Source organism: Mustelus asterias, chromosome 31 (genome assembly GCF_964213995.1).
Source record: "Mustelus asterias chromosome 31, sMusAst1.hap1.1, whole genome shotgun sequence".
Classification (NCBI taxonomy): domain Eukaryota; kingdom Metazoa; phylum Chordata; class Chondrichthyes; order Carcharhiniformes; family Triakidae; genus Mustelus; species Mustelus asterias.
The window spans coordinates 4,612,409-4,635,771 of NC_135831.1; the positions used below are offsets into that span (position 1 = coordinate 4,612,409).

The 23,363-nt window shown below is 52.4% G+C and overlaps 1 protein-coding gene across 1 annotated transcript in view; it reads left to right on the top strand.

Moving 5' to 3' along the window:
- The first annotated feature begins 424 nt into the window (after positions 1-424).
- LOC144481639 (calpain-5) overlaps positions 425-23,363 on the top strand; it is a 30,157-nt gene continuing 7,218 nt past the window's right edge. The window contains exons 1-7 of the mRNA XM_078200773.1: positions 425-490; positions 1,831-1,962; positions 8,450-8,658; positions 12,435-12,627; positions 14,492-14,685; positions 16,527-16,604; positions 20,012-20,207. Of these exons, the coding sequence (XP_078056899.1) occupies positions 425-490; positions 1,831-1,962; positions 8,450-8,658; positions 12,435-12,627; positions 14,492-14,685; positions 16,527-16,604; positions 20,012-20,207 (1,068 nt within the window). The remainder of the gene's footprint in view (positions 491-1,830; positions 1,963-8,449; positions 8,659-12,434; positions 12,628-14,491; positions 14,686-16,526; positions 16,605-20,011; positions 20,208-23,363) is intronic.

The following is a 23,363-nucleotide window of genomic DNA, read 5'->3' on the forward strand; positions in this document are numbered from 1 at the left end:
CGGGTACTGAGGGTTACCAAGCTAACACAGGGAGATGGAGTCAGGATACAGATCAGCCCGTGATCAAATTTAATAGCAGAGCAATCTTGAGGAACTGAATGGCCTCCTCCTGTTCCTATGTTAAATACATCGTCCGTCATGAATATTCTTTCTGTTTATTTTCTGCCCACCCGAGCCTTCCCGGTCATTGTCATTTTTTTTGGTGGCATTCTAAGAGCAAGAATAAATGTCAAAAATTCCTAAATCATTCATTGCAACAGCCATTCCCTTTGTAAACACACCCGGATGTAGTTACGAGCTGGGTGGTGGTGTAGCCCCACTGCTGTGCTCTCCGCACCAGGAGCAATGCCATGGGGTCATTGCCGACAGGAGAAGACGTCTTGCTGAAGTTTGTCTGCTCGCACTCATCAGGACGAACGCAAGGATGCCAAAGTTCAAACAGTCGCAACAATTTGCGCTGCAGCTGTTGATTCCTGGTGGCTGTTTAGACGTGATTTGAGAGCACTTGCTAAACAATCCTGAGTGCGCCAATAGCTACTCGAACAACCATTTTAAAATAATCAGTCGTGCTCATAATTTTTTGCTTGCTGGGACATTGATACACAGGAACCCATTCTCTGCAAATAAAATGAATAATTTCAAACCATGCGCCTTTTTTTGAATTACCCGAGAGTCGAGAACTTCCCCTTAATTTCTCCATGGCAACGTCTCGCCAATCAAAGTCGACTTGACACCCAATCGGCACCCTTTTCGACCGTAGATGCTACAGTTAAGAAAGTCCACCAGCGCCTCTACTTTCTCAGAAGATTAAGGAAATTAGGCATGTCCGCTACGACTCTCACCAACTTTTACAGATGCACCATAGAAAGCATCCTTTCTGGGTGTATCACAGCTTGGTCTGGGCTCCTGCTCTGCCCAAGACCGCAAGGAACTACAAAGGTTCGTGAACGTAGCCCAGTCCATCACGCAAACCCAGCCTCCCATCCATTGACTCTGTCTACACTTCCCGCTGCCTCGGGAAAAGCAGCCAGCGTAATCAAGGACCCCACGCACCCCGGACATTCTCTCTTCCACCTTCTTCCTTCGGGAAAAAGATACAAAAGTCTGAGGTCACGCACCAACCGACTCAAGAACAGCTTCTTCCCTGCTGCCGTCAGACTTTTGAATGGACCTACCTCGCATTAAGTTGATCTTTCTCTACACCCTAGCTGTGACTGTAACACTACATTCTGCACTCTCTCCTTTCCTTCTCCCCTATGTACTCTATGAACGGTATGCTTTGTCTGTATAGTGTGCAAGAAACAATACTTTTCACTGTATCCCAATACATGTGACAATAATAAATCAAATCAAATCCTTCTCCCCTATGTACTCTATGAATGGTATGCTTTGTCTGTATAAAGCGCAAGAAACAATACTTTTCACTGTATCCCAGTACATGTGACAATAATAAATTAAATCAAAATAGTATTAATTAGAATCACAGAATCCCTACAGTGCAGAAGGAGGCCATTCGGCCCATCGAGCCTGCGCCGACCACAATCTCACCCAGGCCCCATCCCCGTAACCCCACATATTTACCCCGCTAATCCCACTGACACTAAGGGTCAATTTAGCACGGCCAGTTCACCTAATCCGAGCATCTTTGGAGTGTGGGAGGAAACCGGAGCACCCGGAGGAAACCCACGCAGACACGGGGGAGAGAATGTGCAAAGTCCACACGGTCACCCGAGGCCGGAATCGAACCCGGGTCCCTGGCGCAGTCCTAACCACCGTGCCACCTCAAGCAATCGATTGTTTGATTTCTTTAATGTTGTTCTTCCCAAACAGGAACTTTGCACGGACCCGCAGCTGTTCGTGGATGGGATCAGCTCCCGGGATCTCAACCAGGGTAGCCTCGGAAACTGCTGGTTTGTGGCAGCGTGCTCTTGTCTGGCGACAGAGCGCTCCCTTTGGCAAAAGGTCTGGAACTTTCCGTCTCTGGGTACTGAGCGTGGGGGATGGGGGAGGCAGTGGGGGGGGGGGGGGGGGCGCGGGGAGGTGGTTGTGGAGTTACAGGTGTTTTGCTGTCTGTCATATCATCATCTCCGCCAAGAGAGAATCTCGTCACTTCCCCTTGACATTCAATGGTGTAACCATCACTGAATCCCCCCACCGTCAACACCCTGGGGGCTCCCATTGACCCGAAACTCAACTGGACCCAGCCACATAAACACAGCGGCTGCCAGAGCAGATCAGAGGCTGGGAATCCTGCGGCGAGTTACTCACCTCCTGACTCCCGCTGTCCGCCATCTACAAGGACACAAGTCAGGAGTGTGATGGAATACTCCCCACTTGCCGGGATGGGAGCGGCTCCAACAACACTCGAGAAGCTTGACACCATCCAGGACAAAGCAGCCCCGCTTGATTGGCCCCCCCATCCACAAACACTCACTCCCTCCACCACCCACGCACAGCGGCAGCCTGTGTACCATCTACAAGATGCACCGCAGCGACTCACCAAGGCTCCTTAGGCAGCACCTTCCAAACCTGCCACCTCTACCATCTAGAAGGACAAGGGCAGCAGACGCATGGGAACACCACCACCTGGAGGTTCCCCTCCGAGTCACTCACCACCCCGACTTGGAAATATATCGGCCGTTCCTTCACTGTCGCTGGGTCAAAGTCCCTCCCTAACAGCGCTGTGGGTGTACCTACCCCACACGGGACAGCAGCGGGTTCAAGATGACTTGGATCCTGACTTGGAAATATATTGGTCACTGTCGCTGGGTCAAAATTATAGAATCATACAGCGCAGAAGAGGCCCTTCAGCCCATCGAGTCTGTACCGACACGGGAGAAACACCTGAACTCCCATCTAATCCCTCTTGCCCGCACTTGGCCCATGGCCCTGAATGTTACGACGTGCCAAGTACTCATCCGGGTACTTTATAAAGGATGTGAGGCCTCCACCACCCTCCCAGGCAGCGCATTCCAGACCCTCACCACCCTCTGGGTAAAAAGGTTTTTCCTCACATCCCCCCTAAACCTCCCACCCCTCACCTTGAAGCTATGTCCCCTCGATGCTGACCCTTCAACTCAGGGGAACAGCTGCTCCTTATCCACTCTGTCCGTGCCCCTCATAATCTTGTACCCCTCGATCAGGTTGCCCCCTCAGTCTTCTCTGCTCCAGAGAAAACAACCCAAGCCGAACCAACCTCTCTTCATAACTTAAACGCTCCATCCCAGGCAGCATCCTGGTGAATCTCCTCTGCACTCCCCCAGTGCAATCACATCCTTCCGATAATGTGGCGACCAGAACTGCACACAGTACTCCAGCTGTGGCCTCACCAAAGTTCTACACAACTCTAACATGACTTCCCTGCTTTTGTAATCTATACCCCGATTGATAAAGACAAGTGTCCCATATAGGGAAGGTGATGGCCGACTGGTATTATCGCTAGACTGTTCATCCAGAAACTCAGCTCATGTTCTGGGGGACCCGGGTTCGAATCCAGCCACGGCAGATGGTGGAATTTGTATTCTATTTTTAAAAAAATCTGGAATTAAGAATCTACTGATGACCCATTGTCAATTGTCGGAAAAACCCATCTGGGTTCACTGATATCCCTTTAGGGGAGGAAATCATAGAAAATCATAGAAACCCTACAGTACAGAAAGAGGCCATTCGGCCCATCGAGTCTGCACCGACCACAATCCCACCCAGGCCCTACCCCTATATCCCTACATATTTACCCACTAATTCCTCTAACCTACGCATCTCAGGACGCTAAGGGCAATTTTTAGCATGGCCAATCAACCTAACCCGCACATCTTTGGACTGTGGGAGGAAACCGGAGCACCCGGAAGAAACCCACGCAGACACGAGGAGAATGTGCAAACTCCACACAGACAGTGACCCAAGTCGGGAATCGAACCCAGGTCCCTGGAGCTGTGAAGCAGCAGCGCTAACCACTGTGCTACCGTGCCGCCCATCTGCCATCCTTACCCCGGTCTGGCCGACATGTGACTCCAGAGCCACAGCCAATGTGGTTGACTCTCAACTGCCCTCCAAGGGCAACTAGGGATGGGCAATAAATGCCGACCCAGCCAGCGACGCCCATGTCCCATGAATGAATAAAAGAAAATGCTTTTTTCACCTTCCTCCCTAACAGCACCATGGGTGTACCTACACCACATGGACTGCAGCGGGTTGCTGGGTTCAAGGTGGTGGCTCACCCACCACCTTCTCCGGTGGCACGGCGGCACAGTGGTTAGCACTGTTGATTCACAGTGTCAGGAACCCGGGTTCAATACCGGCCTCGGGTCACTGTCTGTGCGGAGTTTGCACGTTCTCCCCATGTCTGCGTGGGTTTCCTCCGGGTGCTCCGGTTTCCTCCCGCAGTCCAAAGATGTGTAGGTTAGGTGGATTGGCCGTGCTAAATTGCCCCTTAGTATCCAAAGATGTGCAGGTTAGGTGGATTGGCCATGCTAAATTGCCCCTTAGTATCCAAAGATGTGCAGGTTAGGTGGATTGGCCGTGCTAAATTGCCCCTTAGTATCCAAAGATGTGCGGGTTAGGTGGATTGGCCATGCTAAATTGCCCCTTAGTATCCAAAGATGTGCAGGTTAGGTGGATTGGCCATGCTAAATTGCTCCTTAGTGTCCAAAGATGTGGAGTTTAGGTGGATTGGCCATGCTAAATTGCCCCTTAGTGTCCAAAGATGTGGAGTTTAGGTGGATTGGCCATGCTAAATTGCCCCTTAGTGTCCAAAGATGTGGAGTTTAGGTGGATTGGCCATGCTAAATTGCCCCTTAGTGTCCAAAGATGTGGAGTTTAGGTGGATTGGCCATGCTAAATTGCCCCTTAGTATCAGGGAGATTAGCAGGGTAAATGTGTGGGGTTACGGGAATAGGGCTTGGGTGGGATGTGGTCGGTACAGACTCGATGGGCCGAATGGCCTCCTTCTGTACTGTCGGGATTCTATGATTCTCAAGGGATGGGCAATAAATTCCAATCTTGCCAACGGCGCCCAGATCCAATGAACGAATAAAAAATAGTCAGTAAGATTTGTCCCAGTTTTTTTATTACGTTTGAACAGGGACAAAGCGATAACTTTAACCTCTCCGCTGTCCCCCTCCATTGTCTAAACCACTCAATGGACAGCACATCTCATCGACAAAATGCACAATTTTACAGAAGTGGCGTCAAAAATGGATTGAAAATTAAAACAGGCTGGTTTAGGGAGTCATCACATTCCAGGGCTTAAATTAATCCAAACTCTCCAGGTAGGGTCATAGAGGTTTACAGCATGGAAACACAGGCCCTTCGGCCCAACTTGCCTCCCCTTTTTTTAACCCCTAAGCTAGTCCCAATTGCCCATGTTTGGCCCATATCCCTCCATACCCATCGTACCCATGTAACTGTCTAAACGCTTTTTCATAGAAATCATAGAAACCCTACAGTGCAGAAGGAGGCCATTTGGCCCATCGAGTCTGCACCGACCACAATCCCACCCAGGCCCTACCCCCACATATTTACCCGCTAATCCCACTAACCTACGCATCTCAGGACTCTAAGGGGCAATTTTTAACCTGGCCAATCGACCTAACCCGCACATCTTTTGGACTGTGGGAGGAAACCGGAGCACCCGGAGGAAACCCACGCAGACACGAGGAGAATGTGCAAACTCCACACAGACAGTGACCCGAGCCGGGAATCGAAACCCAGGACCCTGGAGCTGTGAAGCAGCAGTGCTAACCACTGTGCTACCGTGCTTTTTAAAAGACAAAATTGTACCCACCTCTACTACTGCCTCTGGCAGCTCGTTCCGGACACTCGCCATTCCCTGTGTGAAAAAAACTGCCCCTCTGGATCCTTTTGTATCTCTCCCCCTCTGACCCTTCAGAGAATGCGACATGTTATACGCCTTTGGCAAAGATTTGCACGTTTGCTCAAACACTTTCTATTTACCTTCTGTCGAAAGGGAAGCATATTCAGACGGACTTTATCCAGGATGTGTTAACTTCATGCTCTGATTGTTCATTGAGTGAAGAGATTAACGCACCCAGGGCGTTGGATGGGAGGGATACTTTCTCATCTCTGCACCCAGGATGCGATTGATTGTGGGGTTGCGAGGATCCTTTTTTACTGACAGAGATCGAAGAGAAAACACTGGGTGTGTTACCCCGAGAATCGTCTGTCCCTCATTGCAACATGGAGCGTTAGAGGCGGGTGCAACACAGTGCGAACCTGAAAACGAGCACAGAATAAAAAATCCAATCTAATATTTGATGGGGGACAGTGTAGAGGGAGCTTTACTCTGTATCTAACCCCGTGCTGTACTTGTCCTGGGAGTGTTTGATGGGGGACAGTGTCGAGGGAGCTTTACTCTGTATCTAACCCCGTGCTGTACCTGTCCTGGGAGTGTTTGATGGGGGACAGTGTCGAGGGAGCTTTACTCTGTATCTAACCCCGTGCTGTACCTGTCCTGGGAGTGTTTGATGGGGGACAGTGTAGAGTGAGCTTTACTCTGTATCTAACCCCGTGCTGTACCTGTCCTGGGAGTGTTTGATGGGGACAGTGTAGAGGGAGTTTTACTCTGTATCTAACTCCGTACTGCACCTGTCTTGGGAGTGTTTGATGGGGAACAGTGTAGAGGGAGCTTTAATCTGTATCTAACCCCGTGCTGTACCTGTCCTGGGAGTGTTTGATGGGGGACAGTGTCGAGGGAGCTTTACTCTGTATCTAACCCCGTGCTGTATCTGTCCTGGGGGTGTTTGATGGGGGACAGTGTAAAGGGAGCTTTATTCTCTATCTAACCTCGTGCTGCACCTGTCCTGGGAGTGTTTGATGGGGACAGTGTAGAGGGAGTTTTACTCTGTATCTAACCCCGTGCTGTACCTGTCCTGGGAGTGTTTGATGAGGACAGTGTAGAGGGAGCTTTACTCTGTATCTAACCCCGTGCTGTACCTGTCCTGGGAGTGTTTGATGGGGGACAGTGTAGAGGGAGCTTTACTCTGTATCTAACCCCGTGCTGTACCTGTCCTGGGACTGTTTGATGGGGGGCAGTGTAGAGGGAGCTTTACTCTGTATCGAACCCCGTGCTGTACCTGTCCTGGGAGTGTTTGATGGGGGACAGTGTAGAGGGAGCTTTACTCTGTATCTAACCCCTTGGTGTACCTTTCTAATTCGATCCAGCCCCCTCGTGAATTCGAACGCTCTACAAAATTCCTCTGCCGCCTCCTCCGAGCCCAGTCCGGGGGGCAGGGAGTGTTGTGTGTGTGTGTGTTACAGTCACAGCTCAGGTGTAGAGAAAGGTCAGCTTAATATAAGGTAGGTCCATTCAAAAGTCTGACGGCAGCAGCAGGGAAGAAGCTGTTCTTGAGTCGGTTGGTACGTGACCTCAGACTTTTGTATCTTTTTCCCGACCGAAGAAGGTGGAAGAGAGAATGTCCGGGGTGCGTGGGGTCATTAATTATGCTGCTGCTTTTCCCGAGGCAGCGGGAAGTGTACACAGAACAAAGAACAGTACAGCACAGGAACAGGCCCTTCGGCCCTCCAAGCCTGTGCCGATCATGATGCCTGCCTAACCTAAAACCGTACGCACTTACGGAGCCCGTATCCCTCCATTCCCGTCCTATTCATGTATTCGTCTATTTGCCCCTTAAATGCTGCTTTGGTACCCGCTCCCAACACCTCCCCGGGCAGCGCGTTCCAGACACCCACCCCCCTCTGTGTAAAAAAACTTACCTCGCACATCTCCTCTAAACTGTTTCCCCCACGCACCTTCAACCTATCTTCCCTAATACTTGACTTTTCTACCCTAGGAAACAGCATCTGACTATCCACTCTGTCCATGCCCCTCATAATCTTGTAGACTTCTATCAGGTCGCCCCTCAACCTCCGTCGTTCCAGTGAGAACGAACCGAGTTTCTCCAACCTCTCCTCATAGCTAATACCCTCCAGACCAGGCAACATCCTGGTAAACCTCTTCTGTACCCTTTCCAAAGCCTCCACATCCTTCTGGTAGCGTGGCAACCAGAATGGTACACAATATTCAAAATGAGGCCTAACTAAGGTTCTATAAAGCTGCAGCATGACCCGCCAATTTTTATACTCAATGCCACGACCGATGAAGGAGTCAATGTAGACGGAGTCAATGGATGGGAGGCTGGTTTGAGTGATAGACTGGGTTTTGTTCACAACCCTTTGTAGTTCCTTGCGGCCTTGGGCAGAGCAGGAGCCCATACCAAGCTGTGATACATCTGAAAAGGATGCTCTCTATGGTGCATCTGTAAGAGTTGGTGAGAGTCGTAGCGGACATGCCGAATTTCCTTGAGGAAATTGTTGAGGCGTTGGGGGTGGGGATTAAACCTTCACACTGTAGTGATTCGCGACTCACTTGCTCACATTAGGAGGAAGGGGGTAGGCTTACGCCACTGACATTCGGAGCTGGTTTATTATCCAGGTCATCCCCAATCATAAGGAGCAGGAATGGGACCCGAAACAGCCAGAAAGCTACACCGGAATCTTCCACTTCCGCTTCTGCCGGTTTGGCAGCTGGCTGGATGTGGTGATTGACGACCGACTGCCCACCATCAATGGCCGCCTCATCTTCTGCCACTCCGACGACAGCCGGGAGTTCTGGTGTTCCTTGCTGGAGAAAGCCTACGCTAAGTAAGTCGGCAACCAAATGGAGGAAGGCCCCTTCCCCACCTGGGATTGGTCTTGGTGTTCCGACCAATCGGCTGGAGCTTTGGGAGGAGGTCCCTAGCAATAGAGGGTGGATGGATGGATGTTGTGTATATGGACTTCCAGTTCCATACGCGAGATTATTGACCTAAAATTGGAGCGTGCGGAATTGGAGTTGGTAATTTGGTGGAAGGTGGTTGAGATTAGGGATAAATTGGATGGTTGGTCAGATGTGAGAAGCGGTGTCCCTTGGGGGAAGGGGTTCAATCGGCTCGATATTGGACAAGGTGATTCCATTTGTGGAGGAGACCGGGCCTAGGAGCCATTAATACAAAACAGTCACGAATAAATCCAATGGGAACTCGGGAATAAATTCTTCACCCAGAGAGTGGGAAGAATGTGGAATTCACTCACGAGCAGGGGTTGAGGTTGGGAAGGCTTGTGGGCTGTGGATCAGAGAGCCTGGGTAATGTTCTGGGGACCCGGGTTCGAATCCCACCACCGCAGATGGTGAAATTTGAATTCAACAGAAATCTGAAATGAAAAGTGACCATAAAAACCTTTGTCGATTGTCGGAAAAACCCATCTGGTTCACTCAGGTCCCCTTAAGGGAAGGAAATCTGCCGTCCTTACCCGGTCTGACCTACATGTGACTCCAGAGCCACAGCCAATGTGGTTGACTAGAATCAGCATAGAATCCCTACAGTGCAGAAGGAGGCCATTCGGCCCATTGAGTCTGCACCGACAACAGGACATGCCCTATCTCCAGAACCCCAGGTCCCATAACCCTTGTTCTCACTGGAAAGACGGAGGATGAGGGGTGACCTAATAGAGGTGTATAAAATTATGAAAGGCATAGATAGGGTGAACGGTGGGAAGCTTTTTCCCAGGTCGGTGGTGACGTTCACGAGGGGTCATAGGTTCAAGGTGAGGGGTTCGGGGGGAGGTTTAACACGGATATCAGAAGGACGTATTTTACACAGAGGGTGGTGGGGGCCTGGAATGCGCTGCCAGGCAAGGTGGTGGAGGCAGACACACTGGGAACGTTTAAGACTTATCTAGATAGCCACATGAACGGAGTGGGAATGGAGGGATACAAAAGAATGGTCGAGTTTGGACCAGGGAGCGGCGCGGGCTTGGAGGGCCGAAGGGCCTGTTCCTGTGCTGTATTGTTCTTTGTTCTTTGTTCTATTTACCCTGCTAATCCCCCTGACACTAAGGGGTAATTTTAGCATGGCCAATCCACCTAACTCATGGTCGAAAGATGTTAAATTGCTCCTTAGTGTCAGGGGGATTAGCAGGGTAAATACGTGGGATTGCGGGGATAGGGCCTGGGTGGGATTGTTGTTAGTGCAGACTCGATGGGCCTCTTTCTGCACTGGAGGGATTCTATGGTTCTATGAATCTTTGGACACGAAAGGGCAACTTAGCGTGGCCAAGCGACCCAAACCACACATCTTTGGACACTAAGGGGCAATTTAGCACGGCCAATCCATCTAACCTGCACATCTTTGGACACTAAGGGACAATTTAGCACGGCCAATCCTCCTAACCTGCACATCTTTGGACACTAAGGGACAATTTAGCATGGCCAATCCACCCAACCTGCACATCTTTGGACACTAAGGGGCAATTTAGCATGGCCAATCCACCCAACCTGCACATCTTTGGACACTAAGGCGCAATTTAGCATAGCCAATCCACCCAACCTGCACATCTTTGGACACTAAGGGGCAATTTAGCATGGCCAATCCACCCAACCTGCACATCTTTGGACACTAAGGGGCAATTTAGCATGGCCGATCCACCTAACCTGCACATCTTTGGACACTAAGGGGCAATTTAGCATGGCCAATCCACCCAACCTGCACATCTTTGGACACTAAGGGGCAATTTAGCATGGCCAATCCACCCAACCTGCACATCTTTGGACACCAAGGGGCAATTTAGCATGGCCAATCCACCCAACCTGCACATCTTTGGACACTAAGGGACAATTTAGCATGGCCCGTCCACCTAACCTGCACATCTTTGGACACTAAGGGGCAATTTAGCATGGCCAATCCACCTAACCCCACATCTTTGAACTGTGGGAGGAAACTGGAGCACCCGGAGGAAACCCACGCAGACACGGGGAGAACGTGCAGACTCCGCACAGACAGTGACCCAAACCGGGAATCGAACCCGGGTCCCTTGCGCTGTGAGGCAGCAGTGCTAACCCACTGTGCAACCATGACGCCCCTTCAATGCCCTCAGACACAGCTGAGCAAACAACTCATTTCAAGTGTAACTAGGGATGAGCTATCGGTGCAGGCCTCTCCCAGTGACGCGCACATCCGATGAATAAAAGAAACCCAATCCAGATGCACTCTCTCTCACACATGAGTTGGAGAGTGGGGGTTGCTGGGAGGAGGCCCGTGTGGAGCAGAAACCCCAGAACGGAGCAGATGGGACGGAGCAGACGGGAGACTGCTGAGTAAAATAAGGGCCCATGGTATTCGAGGCAAGGTACTAACATGGATTGACGATTGGCTGTCAGACAGAAGGCAGAGAGTTGGGATAAAAGGTTCTTTCTCAGAATGGCAACCGGTGACAAGTGGTGTCCCGCAGGGTTCAGTGTTGGGGCCACAGCTGTTCTCTTTATATATTAACGATCTAGATGACGGGACTGGGAGCATTCTGGCCAAGTTTGCCGATGATACAAAGATAGGTGGAGGGGCAGGTAGTATTGAGGAGGTGGGGAGGCTGCAGAAAGATTTAGACAGTTTAGGAGAGTGGTCCAAGAAGTGGCTGATGAAATTCAACGTGGGCAAGTGCGAGGTCGTACACTTTGGAAAAAAGAATAGAGGCATGGACTATTTTCTAAACGGTGACAAAATTCATAATGCTAAAGTGCAAAGGGACTTGGGAGTCCTAGTCCAGGATTCTCTAAAGGTAAACTTGCAGGTTGAGTCCGTAATTAAGAAAGCAAATGTAATGCTGTCATTTATCTCAAGAGGCTTGGAATACAAAAGCAGGGATGTACTTCTGAGGCTTTATAAAGCACTGGTTAGGCCCCATTTGGAGTACTGTGAGCAATTTTGGGCCCCACACCTCAGGAAGGACATACTGGCACTGGAGCGGGTCCAGCGGAGATTCACACGGATGATCCCAGGAATGGTAGGCCTGACATACGATGAACGTCTGAGGATCGTGGGATTATATTCATTGGAGTTTAGGAGGTTGAGGGGAGATCTGATAGAAACTTACAAGATAATGAACGGCTTAGATAGGATGGACGTAGGGAAGTTGTTTCCATTAACAGGGGAGACTAGGACGCGGGGGCACAGCCTTAGAATAAAAGGGAGTCACTTTAGAACAGAGATGAGGAGAAATTTCTTCAGCCAGAGAGTGGTGGGTCTGTGGAATTCATTGCCACAGAGGGCTGTGGAGGCCGAGACGTTGAGCGTCTTCAAGACAGAAATTGATAAATTCTTGATTTCTCGAGGAATTAAGGGCTATGGGGAGAGAGCGGGTAAATGGAGTTGAAATCAACCATGATTGAATGGTGGAGTGGACTCGATGGGCCGAATGGCCTTACTTCCGCTCCTATGTCTTATGGTCTTATGATGGGCCGAATGGCCTGTTGGCAGGGTTGCAAATTCGATTGGTGTCGAACTTGTGTCGGGAAACTGTGTCGGGAGGGGTAGGTGTTGGGGGAGGGGGTGCGAATCACTTCTCTGCACATACTGACTGCCTGCCTTACCCCCTCCCTGTGACAGGCTGAATGGCTGCTACGAAGCCCTGGATGGTGGCAACACCGCTGACGCCCTGGTGGATTTCACCGGAGGCATCTCGGAACCGGTGGCCCTGGATAAGGAAAACTACAGCAGCGACCTGGAGCAGAGGAAGCGCCTCTTCCAGAACCTTCTGAAGGCTCACTCCAGGAGTTCACTCATCAGTTGTTCCATACGGGTAACGCCTCTTACCGTCCCCTTCATCGGGGAGGGTGCGCCGTGGGAAAGGTGACGGTGAGGGAACGGGGTGGGGTTCGAGGCCCACTCCAGACACCCGAGCCCATGATCCGGGCTCAGTCTCCCAGTGTCAGTACCAGGGGAACACCCCATTCTGGAGACATCAAACCGAGTCTCAGGGGGGGATGTACAAGATCCCACGGCCGCCATCACTGGGATAGAGGGAGCTTTACTCTGTATCTAACCCTGTGCTGTACCTGTCCTGGGAGTGTTTGATGGGGGACAGTGTAGAGGGAGCTTTACTCTGTATCTAACCCCGTGCTGTCCCAGTCCTGGGAGTGTTTGATGGGGACAGTGTAGAGGGAGCTTTACTCTGTATCTAACCCCGTGCTGTACCTGTCCTGGGAGTGTTTGATGGTGACAGTGTAGAGGGAGCTTTACTCTGTATCTAACCCCGTGTTGTACCTGTCCTGGGAGTGTTTGATGGGGGACAGTGTAGAGGGAGCTTTACTCTGTATCTAACCCCGTGCTGTCCCTGTCCTAAGAGTGTTTGACGGGGGACAGTGTAGAGGGAACTTTACTCTGTATCTAACCCCGTGCTGTACCTGTCCTGGGAGTGTTTGATGGGGAACAGTGTAGAGGGAGCTTTACTCTGTATCTAACCCTGTGCTGTACCTGTCCTGGGAGTGTTTGATGGGGGACAGTGTAGAGGGAGCTTTGCTCTGTATCTCACCCCGTGCTGTTCCTGACCTGGGAGTGTTTGATGGGGACAGTGCAGGGGGAGCTTTACTCTGTATCTAACCCCGTGCCGTACCTGTCCTGGGAGTGTTTGATGAGGACAGTGTGGAGGGAGAAGCGGGAGGGAGTTTATTTACCCAGAGTCCAATATTAATCCCTCCACTCACAACAACACTCAAATCTGGTCAAGATGACATTTCTGTCTCTGGGCTCTTGCTGTGCGCTGTCGTGTTTGGCGGGGGATTCCATTGGCTATCAGACACTTTGGGATGTGCTAGGGCTGTGACTGGCCGTCGCATTAACCGTGAGCCTCACATTCCCCATGAACAGATTGTGAGACAGACCCAGGTGGCCTCTGGTCAAAGATCAGGATTCAGGGCTATTGGGAGGACCACGAAGGGACAGGAGGAGCTAGATGGGCCGAAGGTCCTGCCTGAAATGCTCCAGATTCCTTTAACCCGTCGCCTGCCGAACGAGATTTTAGCTGTCTCATAGAATCCCTACAGTGCAGAAGGAGGCCATTCGGCCCATCAGGTCTGCACCGATCACAATCCCACCCAGGCCCTATCCCCGTAATCCCATGTATTTACTCTGCTAATCCCCCTGACACCAAGGGGCAATTTAGCATGGCCAATCCACCTAACCCGCACATCGTTGGACACTAAGGGGCAATTTAGCATGGCCAATCCACCCTAACCCGCACATCTTTGGACACTAAGGGACGATTTAGCATGGCCAATCCACCTAATCTGCACATCTTTGGACTGTGGGAGGAAACCGGAGCATCCGGAGGAAACCCACGCAGGCACGGGGAGAATGTGCAAACTCCACACAGACAGTGACCCGAGCCGGGAATCGAACCTGGGTCCCTGGCGCTGTGAGGCAGCAGTGCTGACCATTGTGCCCCCGTGCCACCCCTGTTCCTGATATATTGTCAGGTGGGCTGACACTTTGGGAATGACTTGTCACCTCAAAGGCGCTATATGAATGCAAGCTGTTGTTGAGTTATGCCGCCATTTTGAATGGCCAACATTCCGGGCCGTGGGGATTGGTCGGTTGTGGGGTGGTGGGTGTTGTGAGCACGTGCGCTGACCCTCCTCACGCCTTCTGCTTTGTGTGTCCTGCAGCCAGAACAGGGAGACCAGCTGGAGGCTCAGATGGGCTGCGGGTTGGTGAAAGGTCACGCATACGGGGTCACGGACGTGCGCAAGGTGCGAATCGGTGAGGGCCTACTTTCCTACTTCAACAAGGAGAAACTCTACATGATCCGAATGAGGAACCCCTGGGGCAGCACAGAATGGAACGGTCCGTGGAGCGATGGGTAAGCGGCAATGTCGGGAGGGACCAACCATCAAGGTGAGGGGGGTGTTCATTTAGGTCAAGGTCCCAGTCAGAAAACACTCCCAGGACAGGTACAGCACGGGGTTAGATACAGAGTAAAGCTCCCTCTACCCTGTCCCCCATCAAACACTCCCAGGACAGGTACAGCACGGGGTTAGATACAGAGTAAAGCTCCCTCTACCCTGTACCCCATCAAACACTCCCAGGACAGGTACAGCACGGGGTTAGATACAGAGTAAAGTTCCCTCTACACTGTCCCCATCAAACACTCCCAGGACAGGTACAGCACGGGGTTAGATACAGAGTAAAGCTCCCTCTGCACTGTCCCCCATCAAACACTCCCAGGACAGGTACAGCACGGGGTTAGATACAGAGTAAAGCTCCCTCTACACTGTCCCCCATCAAAAGCTCCCAGGACAGGTACAGCACGGGGTTAGATACAGAGTAAAGCTCCTTCTAGACTCTCCCCATCAAACACTCCCAGGACAGGTACAGCACGGGGTTAGATACAGAGTAAAGCTCCCTCTACACTGTCCCCATCAAACACTCCCAGGACAGGTATAGCACGGGGTTAGATACCAAGTAAAGCTCCCTCTACACTGTTCCCCCCATCAAACACTCCCAGGACAGGTACAGCACGGGGTTAGATACAGAGTAAAGCTCCCTCTACACTGTCCCCATCAAACACTCCCAGGACAGGTATAGCACGGGGTTAGATACCAAGTAAAGCTCCCTCTACACTGTTCCCCCCATCAAACACTCCCAGGACAGGTACAGAACGGGGTTAGATACAGAGTAAAGCTCCCTCTACACTGTCCCCATCAAACACTCCCAGGACAGGTATAGCACGGGGTTAGATACCAAGTAAAGCTCCCTCTACACTGTTCCCCCCATCAAACACTCCCAGGAGAGGTACAGCACGGGGTTAGAGACAGAGTAAAGCTCCCTCTAGACTGTCCCCATCAAACACTCCCAGGACAGGTATAGCACAGGGTTGGACACAGAATAAAGCTCCCTCTGGACTGTCCCCATCAAACACTCCCAGGAGAGGTACAGCACGGGGTTAGATATCGAGTAAACCTCCCTCTACACTGTCCCCATCAAACACTCCCAGGACAGGTACAGCACAGGATTAGATACAGAGTAAAGCTCCCTCTACACTGTCCCCACAAACACTCCCAGGACAGGTACAGCACGGGGTTAGATACAGAGTAAAGCTCCCTCTACACTGTCCCCCATCAAACACTCCCAGGACAGGTACAGCACGGGGTTAGATACAGAGTAAAGCTCCCTCTACACTGTCCCCATCAAACACTCCCAGGACAGGTACAGCACGGGGTTAGATACAGAGTAAAGCTTCCTCTACACTGTCCCCCCATCAAACACTCCCAGAACAGGTAGAGCACGGGGTTAGATACAGAGTAAAGCTCCCTCTACATTGTCCCCATCAAACACACCCAGAACAGGTAGAGCACGGGGTTAGATACAGAGTAAAGCTCCCTATACACTGTCCCCATCAAACACTCCCAGGACAGGTACAGCACGGGGTTAGATACAGAGTAAAGTTCCCTCTACACTGTCCCCCATCAAACACTTCCCGTGCCTCTAAGATCGGGGCCTATCGCTCCTTGAGGAGTGCCCCCCTCCTCCCCCCTCCCCGTGTGTGAGAGGGCAGGAGGTTGGCAGTGATGTGTTGGGGACGGGGGAGCAGGAGACTGGCCCCAATCTGTGTGCAGGGCAGCGGGAATGGAGGGGTCAGTGTTTGAGAGGAGACATCTTGCCGGGCCTGTTTCTGATCTCCGTGTCCTGTTGTAAGTGCAGCTCTGAGGAATGGCAAAAGATCAGCAAAGCGGAGAGGGAGACGATGGGAGTGACGGTCCGCGATGACGGAGAGTTCTGGTAAGAGTTTCTGAATTTCGATAAATCCCCCTCCCTCCGCCCCACCTCTGTAACCTCCACCTTCCCCCCGGGATCTCTGCCCTCGTCCAATTCTGCCCCTCCAGCAGTCCTGACTGCAATCTCTCCACCACTGGCGGTCTCTCCCTCTCCCCCCTCCTTCTCTCCCCCCCTCTCTCTCTTTATTCCTTTCTCCCCCCTACTTCTCTCTCTCTCTCTATCCCCCTCTCTCTCTATCCCTCTCTCTCTCTATCCCTTTCTCCCCCCCCCTTCTCTCTCTCTCTCTCCCTCTCTCTATCCCTTTCTCCCCCCTCCTTCTCTCTCTCTCTCTCCCTCTCTATCCCTTTCTCCCCCCTCCTTCTCTCTCTCTCTCCCACTCTCTCTCTATCCCTCTCTCCCTATCCCTTTCCCCCCCCTCCTTCTCTCTCTCTCTCTCCCCCTCTCTCTCTATCCCTTTCTCCCCCCTCCTTCTCTCTCTCTCTCTCCCTCTCTATTCTTTCTCCCCCCTCCTTCTCTCTCTCTCTCTCTCCCTCTCTCTCTATCCCTCTCTCCCCGCCTCCTTCTCTCTCTCTCTCTATTCCTCTCTCTCTCCCTCTCTCTCTTTATCCCTTTCCCCCACTCCTTCTCTCTCTCTCTCTCTCTATCCCTTTCTCCCCTCTCCTTCTCTCTCTCTCTATCCCTCTCTCTCTCTTACGCTCTCTCTCTCTGTCCTTCTCTCTCTATCCCTCTCTCTCTTTCTCTATCCCTCTCTCTTCATCCCTCTCCCTCTATCCCCCTCTCTCTCTTTATCCCCCCCTCTCTCTTTTTCCCTCTCTCTCTCTCTCTCTTCATCCCTCTCTCTCTCTATCCCTCTCTCTCTATCCCTCTCTCTCTATCCCTCTCTCTATCTTTAACGCCCCCTCTCTCTCCCTATCTCTCTCTCTCTCTCTCTATCCCTCTCTCTCCCTTTCTCTCTCTCTACCTCTCGATCCCTCTTCCTTTCTCTCTACTTTAAGATGCTTCTTACAGCCGACCTCTTTGACCGAGCTATTTGTCACCTGCCCCTAAAGTCACCTCACGTTCCCCAGTATCAAATTTCCTCTGATTGGGTTCCTGTGCAGCAGCCGACATGTTCAGGGCTGTGCAGGTTGTTGTTGTGCAAGGTGTTGTTGTTGTTGTGCAAGTTGTTGTTGTTGTTGTGCAAGTTGTTGTTGTTGTGCAAGTTGTTGCTCTTGTGCAAGTTGTTGCTGTTGTGCAAGTTGTTGCTGTACAAGTTGTTGGTGTGCAGGTTGTTGTTGGTGTGCAGGTTGTTGTTGGTGTGCGGGTTATTGTTGGTGTGCAGGTTGTTGTTGGTGTGCAGGTTGTTGTTGGTATGCGGGTTATTGTTGGTATGCGGGTTATTGTTGGTGTGCAGGTTGTTGTTGGTGTGTGGGTTGTTGTTGGTGTGTGGGTTGTTGTTGGTGTGCGGGTTGTTGGTGTGCGGGTTGTTGTTGGTGTGCGGGTTGTTGTTGGTGTGCGGGTTGTTGTTGGTGTGCGGGTTGTTGTTGGTGTGCGGGTTGTTGTTGGTGTGCGGGTTGTTGTTGGTGTGCGGGTTGTTGTTGGTGTGCGGGTTGTTGTTGGTGTGCGGGTTGTTGTTGGTGTGCGGGTTGTTGTTGGTGTGCGGGTTGTTGTTGGTGTGCGGGTTGTTGTTGGTGTGCAGGTTGTTGTTGTTGGTGCGTGGGTTGTTGTTGGTGTGCAGGTTGTTGTTGGTGTGCACATTGTTGTTGGTGTGCGGGTTGTTGTTGTTGGTGTGCGGGTTGTTGTTGTTGGTGTGCGGGTTGTTGTTGGTGTGCGGGTTGTTGTTGGTGTGCAGGTTGTTGTTGGTGTGCGGGTTATTGTTGGTGTGCAGGTTGTTGTTGGTGTGCAGGTTGTTGTTGGTATGCGGGTTATTGTTGGTGTGCAGGTTGTTGTTGGTGTGTGGGTTGTTGTTGGTGTGTGGGTTGTTGTTGGTGTGCGGGTTGTTGTTGGTGTGCAGGTTGTTGTTGGTGTGCAGGTTGTTGTTGGTGTGCAGGTTGTTGTTGGTATGCGGGTTATTGTTGGTGTGCAGGTTGTTGTTGGTGTGTGGGTTGTTGTTGGTGTGTGGGTTGTTGTTGGTGTGCGGGTTGTTGTTGGTGTGCGGGTTGTTGTTGGTGTGCGGGTTGTTGTTGGTGTGCGGGTTGTTGTTGGTGTGCGGGTTGTTGTTGGTGTGCGGGTTGTTGTTGGTGTGCGGGTTGTTGTTGGTGTGCGGGTTGTTGTTGGTGTGCGGGTTGTTGTTGGTGTGCGGGTTGTTGTTGGTGTGCAGGTTGTTGTTGGTGAGCAGGTTGTTGGTGTGCAGGTTGTTGTTGGTGTGCGGGTTGTTGTTGGTGTGCGGGTTGTTGTTGGTGTGCGGGTTGTTGTTGGTGTGCGGGTTGTTGTTGGTGTGCGGGTTGTTGTTGGTGTGCGGGTTGTTGTTGGTGTGCGGGTTGTTGTTGGTGTGCGGGTTGTTGTTGGTGTGCGGGTTGTTGTTGGTGTGCGGGTTGTTGTTGGTGTGCGGGTTGTTGTTGGTGTGCGGGTTGTTGTTGGTGTGCGGGTTGTTGTTGGTGTGCGGGTTGTTGTTGGTGTGCGGGTTGTTGTTGGTGTGCGGGTTGTTGTTGGTGTGCGGGTTGTTGTTGTTGCCGTGCAGGTTGTTGTTGTTGTTGCCGTGCAGGTTGTTGTTGTTGCCGTGCAGGTTGTTGTTGTTGCCGTGCAGGTTGTTGTTGTTGCCGTGCAGGTTGTTGTTGGTGTGCAGGTTGGTGTTGGTGTGCAGGTTGTTGTTGTGAAGTTCGAGGGAGTGCAGCGAAGGTTTACCAGGCTGAATCCTGGGATGGCGGGTCCGTCACACGCGGAGAGACTGAGTCGGTGAGGATTCACTGGAGTTTTGAAGAGTGAGAGGGAATCTGATAGAAACGTATAAAATTCACACAGGGTTCGACGGGGGAGATTCAGAAAGAATGTTCCCAATGGTGGGGGGAGTCCAGAACTTGGGGTCACAGTTTGAGGATAGGGGGTAAACCATTTAGGACTGAGGTGAGGAGAAATTTCTTCACCCAGAGGGTGGTGAATGTGTGGAATTCACTCCCACAGAAAGTCGTTGAGGCCAAAACGTTGTGTGATTTGAAGAAGGAATTGGATATCGCTCTTGGAGCTGAAGGGACCGAGGGATATGGGGGGGAGCGGGAGGGGGAATGAGGATATTGAATTTGATGATCAGCCATAAGGTACAGGAACAGAATGAGACCATTCGGCCCATTGAGTCTGCCATTTGATGATGGCAGACAGGTGATAGGTGGAGGAGGTTGGAAGGGCCGGATGGTCTCCTCCTGCTTCCAGTCTCGATGTTTCCATGGGGCAGCGAGTTAACCGTTGGGGCTTTTCCCTCCTGCCTTGTGATCCAGGATGAATTTTGAGGATTTTTCCGCCTATTTCACCGATCTGGTTGTCTGTCGACAAATCAACACTTCCTTCTTCAGCTTTCACAAGACGTGGGTGGAGGCCACGCGATTCGGCGAGTGGCTGCTTTGTTCCTCCCCGCTTCAGAACCGCAGCGGCGGCTGTGTCAACAACCGCGACACCTTCCTCCAGAACCCGCAGGTAGGCCAGAGGCTCCATCGAGCCCCTCAACTCCCCGTCACCTCGGAGCGTTCCCTCAACTCCACGTCACCTCGGAGCGTTCCCTCAACTCCCCGTCACCTCGGAGCGTCCCCTCAACTCCCAATCACCTCGGAGCGTCCCCTCAACTCCCAATCACCTCGGAGCGTTCCCTCAACTCCCCGTCACCTCGGAGCGTTCCCTCAACTCCCAATCACCTCGGAGCGTTCCCTCAACTCCCCGTCACCTTGGAGCGTTCCCTCAACTCCCCGTCACCTCGCCGCGTTCCCTCAACTCCCAATCACCTCGGAGCGTCCCCTCAACTCCCCGTCACTTCGCCGCGTTCCCTCAACTCCCCATCACCTCGGAGCGTTCCCTCAACTCCCCATCACCTCGGAGCGTTCCCTCAACACCCCGTCACCTCGGAGCGTTCCCTCAACTCCCCATCACCTCGCTGCGTTCCCTCAACTCCCCATCACCTCGCCGCGTTCCCTCAACTCCCAATCACCTTGGAGCGTTCCCTCAGCTCCCAATCACCTCGCTGCGTTCCCTCAACTCCCAATCACCTCGCCGCGTTCCCTCAACTCCCCATCACCTCGGCAAGTTCCCTCAACTCCCAATCACCTCGCTGCGTTCCCTCAACTCCCAATCACCTCGCTGCGTTCCCTCAACTCCCAATCACCTCGCTGCGTTCCCTCAACTCCCAATCACCTCGCTGCGTTCCCTCAACTCCCAATCACCTCGCCGCGTTCCCTCAACTCCCAATCACCTCGGAGCGTTCCCTCAACTCCCAATCACCTCGGCGCGTTCCCTCAACTCCCAATCACCTCGGCGCGTTCCCTCAACTCCCAATCACCTCGGAGCGTTCCCTCAACTCCCAATCACCTCAGCGAGTTCCCTCAACTCCCAATCACCTCGGCGCGTTCCCTCAACTCCCAATCACCTCGCTGCGTTCCCTCAACTCCCAATCACCTCGCTGCGTTCCCTCAACTCCCAATCACCTCGCTGCGTTCCCTCAACTCCCAATCACCTCGGAGCGTTCCCTCAACTCCCAATCACCTCGCTGCGTTCCCTCAACTCCCAATCACCTCGGCACGTTCCCTCGACTCCCAATCACCTCGCTGCGTTCCCTCGACTCCCAATCACCTCGGCACGTTCCCTCGACTTCCAATCACCTCGCTGCGTTCCCTCGACTCCCAATCACCTCGGCACGTTCCCTCGACTCCCAATCACCTCGGCAAGTTCCCTCAACTCCCAATCACCTCGCTGCGTTCCCTCAACTCCCAATCACCTCGCCGCGTTCCCTCAACTCCCAATCACCTCGCCGCGTTCCCTCAACTCCCAATCACCTCGCTGCGTTCCCTCAACTCCCAATCACCTCGCTGCGTTCCCTCAACTCCCAATCACCTCGCTGCGTTCCCTCAACTCCCAATCACCTCGCTGCGTTCCCTCAACTCCCAATCACCTCGGCGCGTTCCCTCAACTCCCAATCACCTCGGAGCGTTCCCTCAACTCCCAATCACCTCGCTGCGTTCCCTCAACTCGCAATCACCTCGCCGCGTTCCCTCAACTCCCAATCACCTCGGCGAGTTCCCTCAACTCCCAATCACCTCGCCGCGTTCCCTCAACTCCCAATCACCTCACCGCGTTCCCTCAACTCCCAATCACCTCGGCACGTTCCCTCGACTCCCAATCACCTCGCTGCGTTCCCTCGACTCCCAATCACCTCGCTGCGTTCCCTCGACTCCCCGTCACCTCGGCGAGTTCCCTCAACTCGCAGCTCTTGCAATGGCCTGGTCATTCTCTCACTCTATCTGTATCTCTCTGTCTCTCTCTCTCTCCTTCTCTCTTTCACTCTCCCTCCCTCTCTCTCCCTCTCTCTATCTCCCTCTCCTCTCTTTCGCTCCCTCTCTCTCCCTCTTCATCCCTCTCCTTCTCCCCCTCTCTATCCCTCTCTCTCTTTCTGATCCTCCCTCTCTCTCTCTATCCCTCCCTCTCTCTCTCTCTATCCCTCCCTCTCTCTCTCTCTATCCCTCCCTCTCTCTCTCTATCCCTCTCTTTCTTTCTGATCCCCTCTCGCTCTCTATCCCTCTCTCTCTCTCTCCCAATTCTCATCCTTGTCATCAAATCTCCGCCAACCCTCTTCCACCCCGTTCCTTCCCTCCTCCCTATCTCTGTCACCTCCTCCAGCTCTACAACCCCGCCATCTCTGCACTCCCCCCAATTCCGGCCTCTCCAACCTTTCCCCCCCCCCACCGATTCCCGCTGCTCCACCATTGGCTGCCCTGGGGTTCCAGGCTCTGGAATTCCTGCCTCCCTCTCACCCTCCTCGACACCCACCTCCTCAACCAGGTTTTGAGTCACCGTGAGAAAAGCCTCATTATGTATCTCGAAATGTATTCCGTGCAAAGTGCTTGGCGATAATGTGTTAGGGACAGTACAGAGGGACAGGAGGAGGCCATTCAGCCCATTGAGCCTGTTCCTGCCGCTGAGTGAGATTGTGGTTAATCTAATTCCAGCTTTGTCTTCGCCCCATGTCCCTTTGCGGACAAAAATCGATCCTTCTCGAATTGAAAAGTTGATCTCGAATCGAAAGCCATTTGGGGAAGAGAATTCCAAACTTCTCCCGCCCTGTGGATGAGGAAATGTTCTGGAATCGCTCCCCTGAATGTCTGCCCTGTTCCTTCTCACCACAATCGTTCTAAATCCGGGGATTGTAACCCTCCTTTGCCTAATCTTTACCGGGAATCGAACCCTCAGAGACTGAGTATCAGTCGATACTACACTCAGACACTGTAGTTTAGAAAGCCCCACCAAGGTCTCTACTTTCTCAGAAGACGAAGGAAATCTGGCATGTCAGCTCCGACTCTCACCAACTTTTACAGATGCACCATAGAAAGCATTCTTTCTGGTTGTATCACAGCTCGGTATGGCTCCTGCTCTGCCCAAGACCGCAAGGAACTACAAAGGGTCGTGAACGTAGCCCAATCCATCCCGCAAACCAGCCTCCCATCCATTGACTCTGTCTACACTTCCCGCTGCCTCGGGGAAAAGCAGCCGGCATAACCAAGGACCCCCACGCACCCCGGACATTCTCTCTCCCACCTTCTTCCTTAGGGGAAAAGATACAAAAGTCTGAGGTCACGTACCAACCGACTC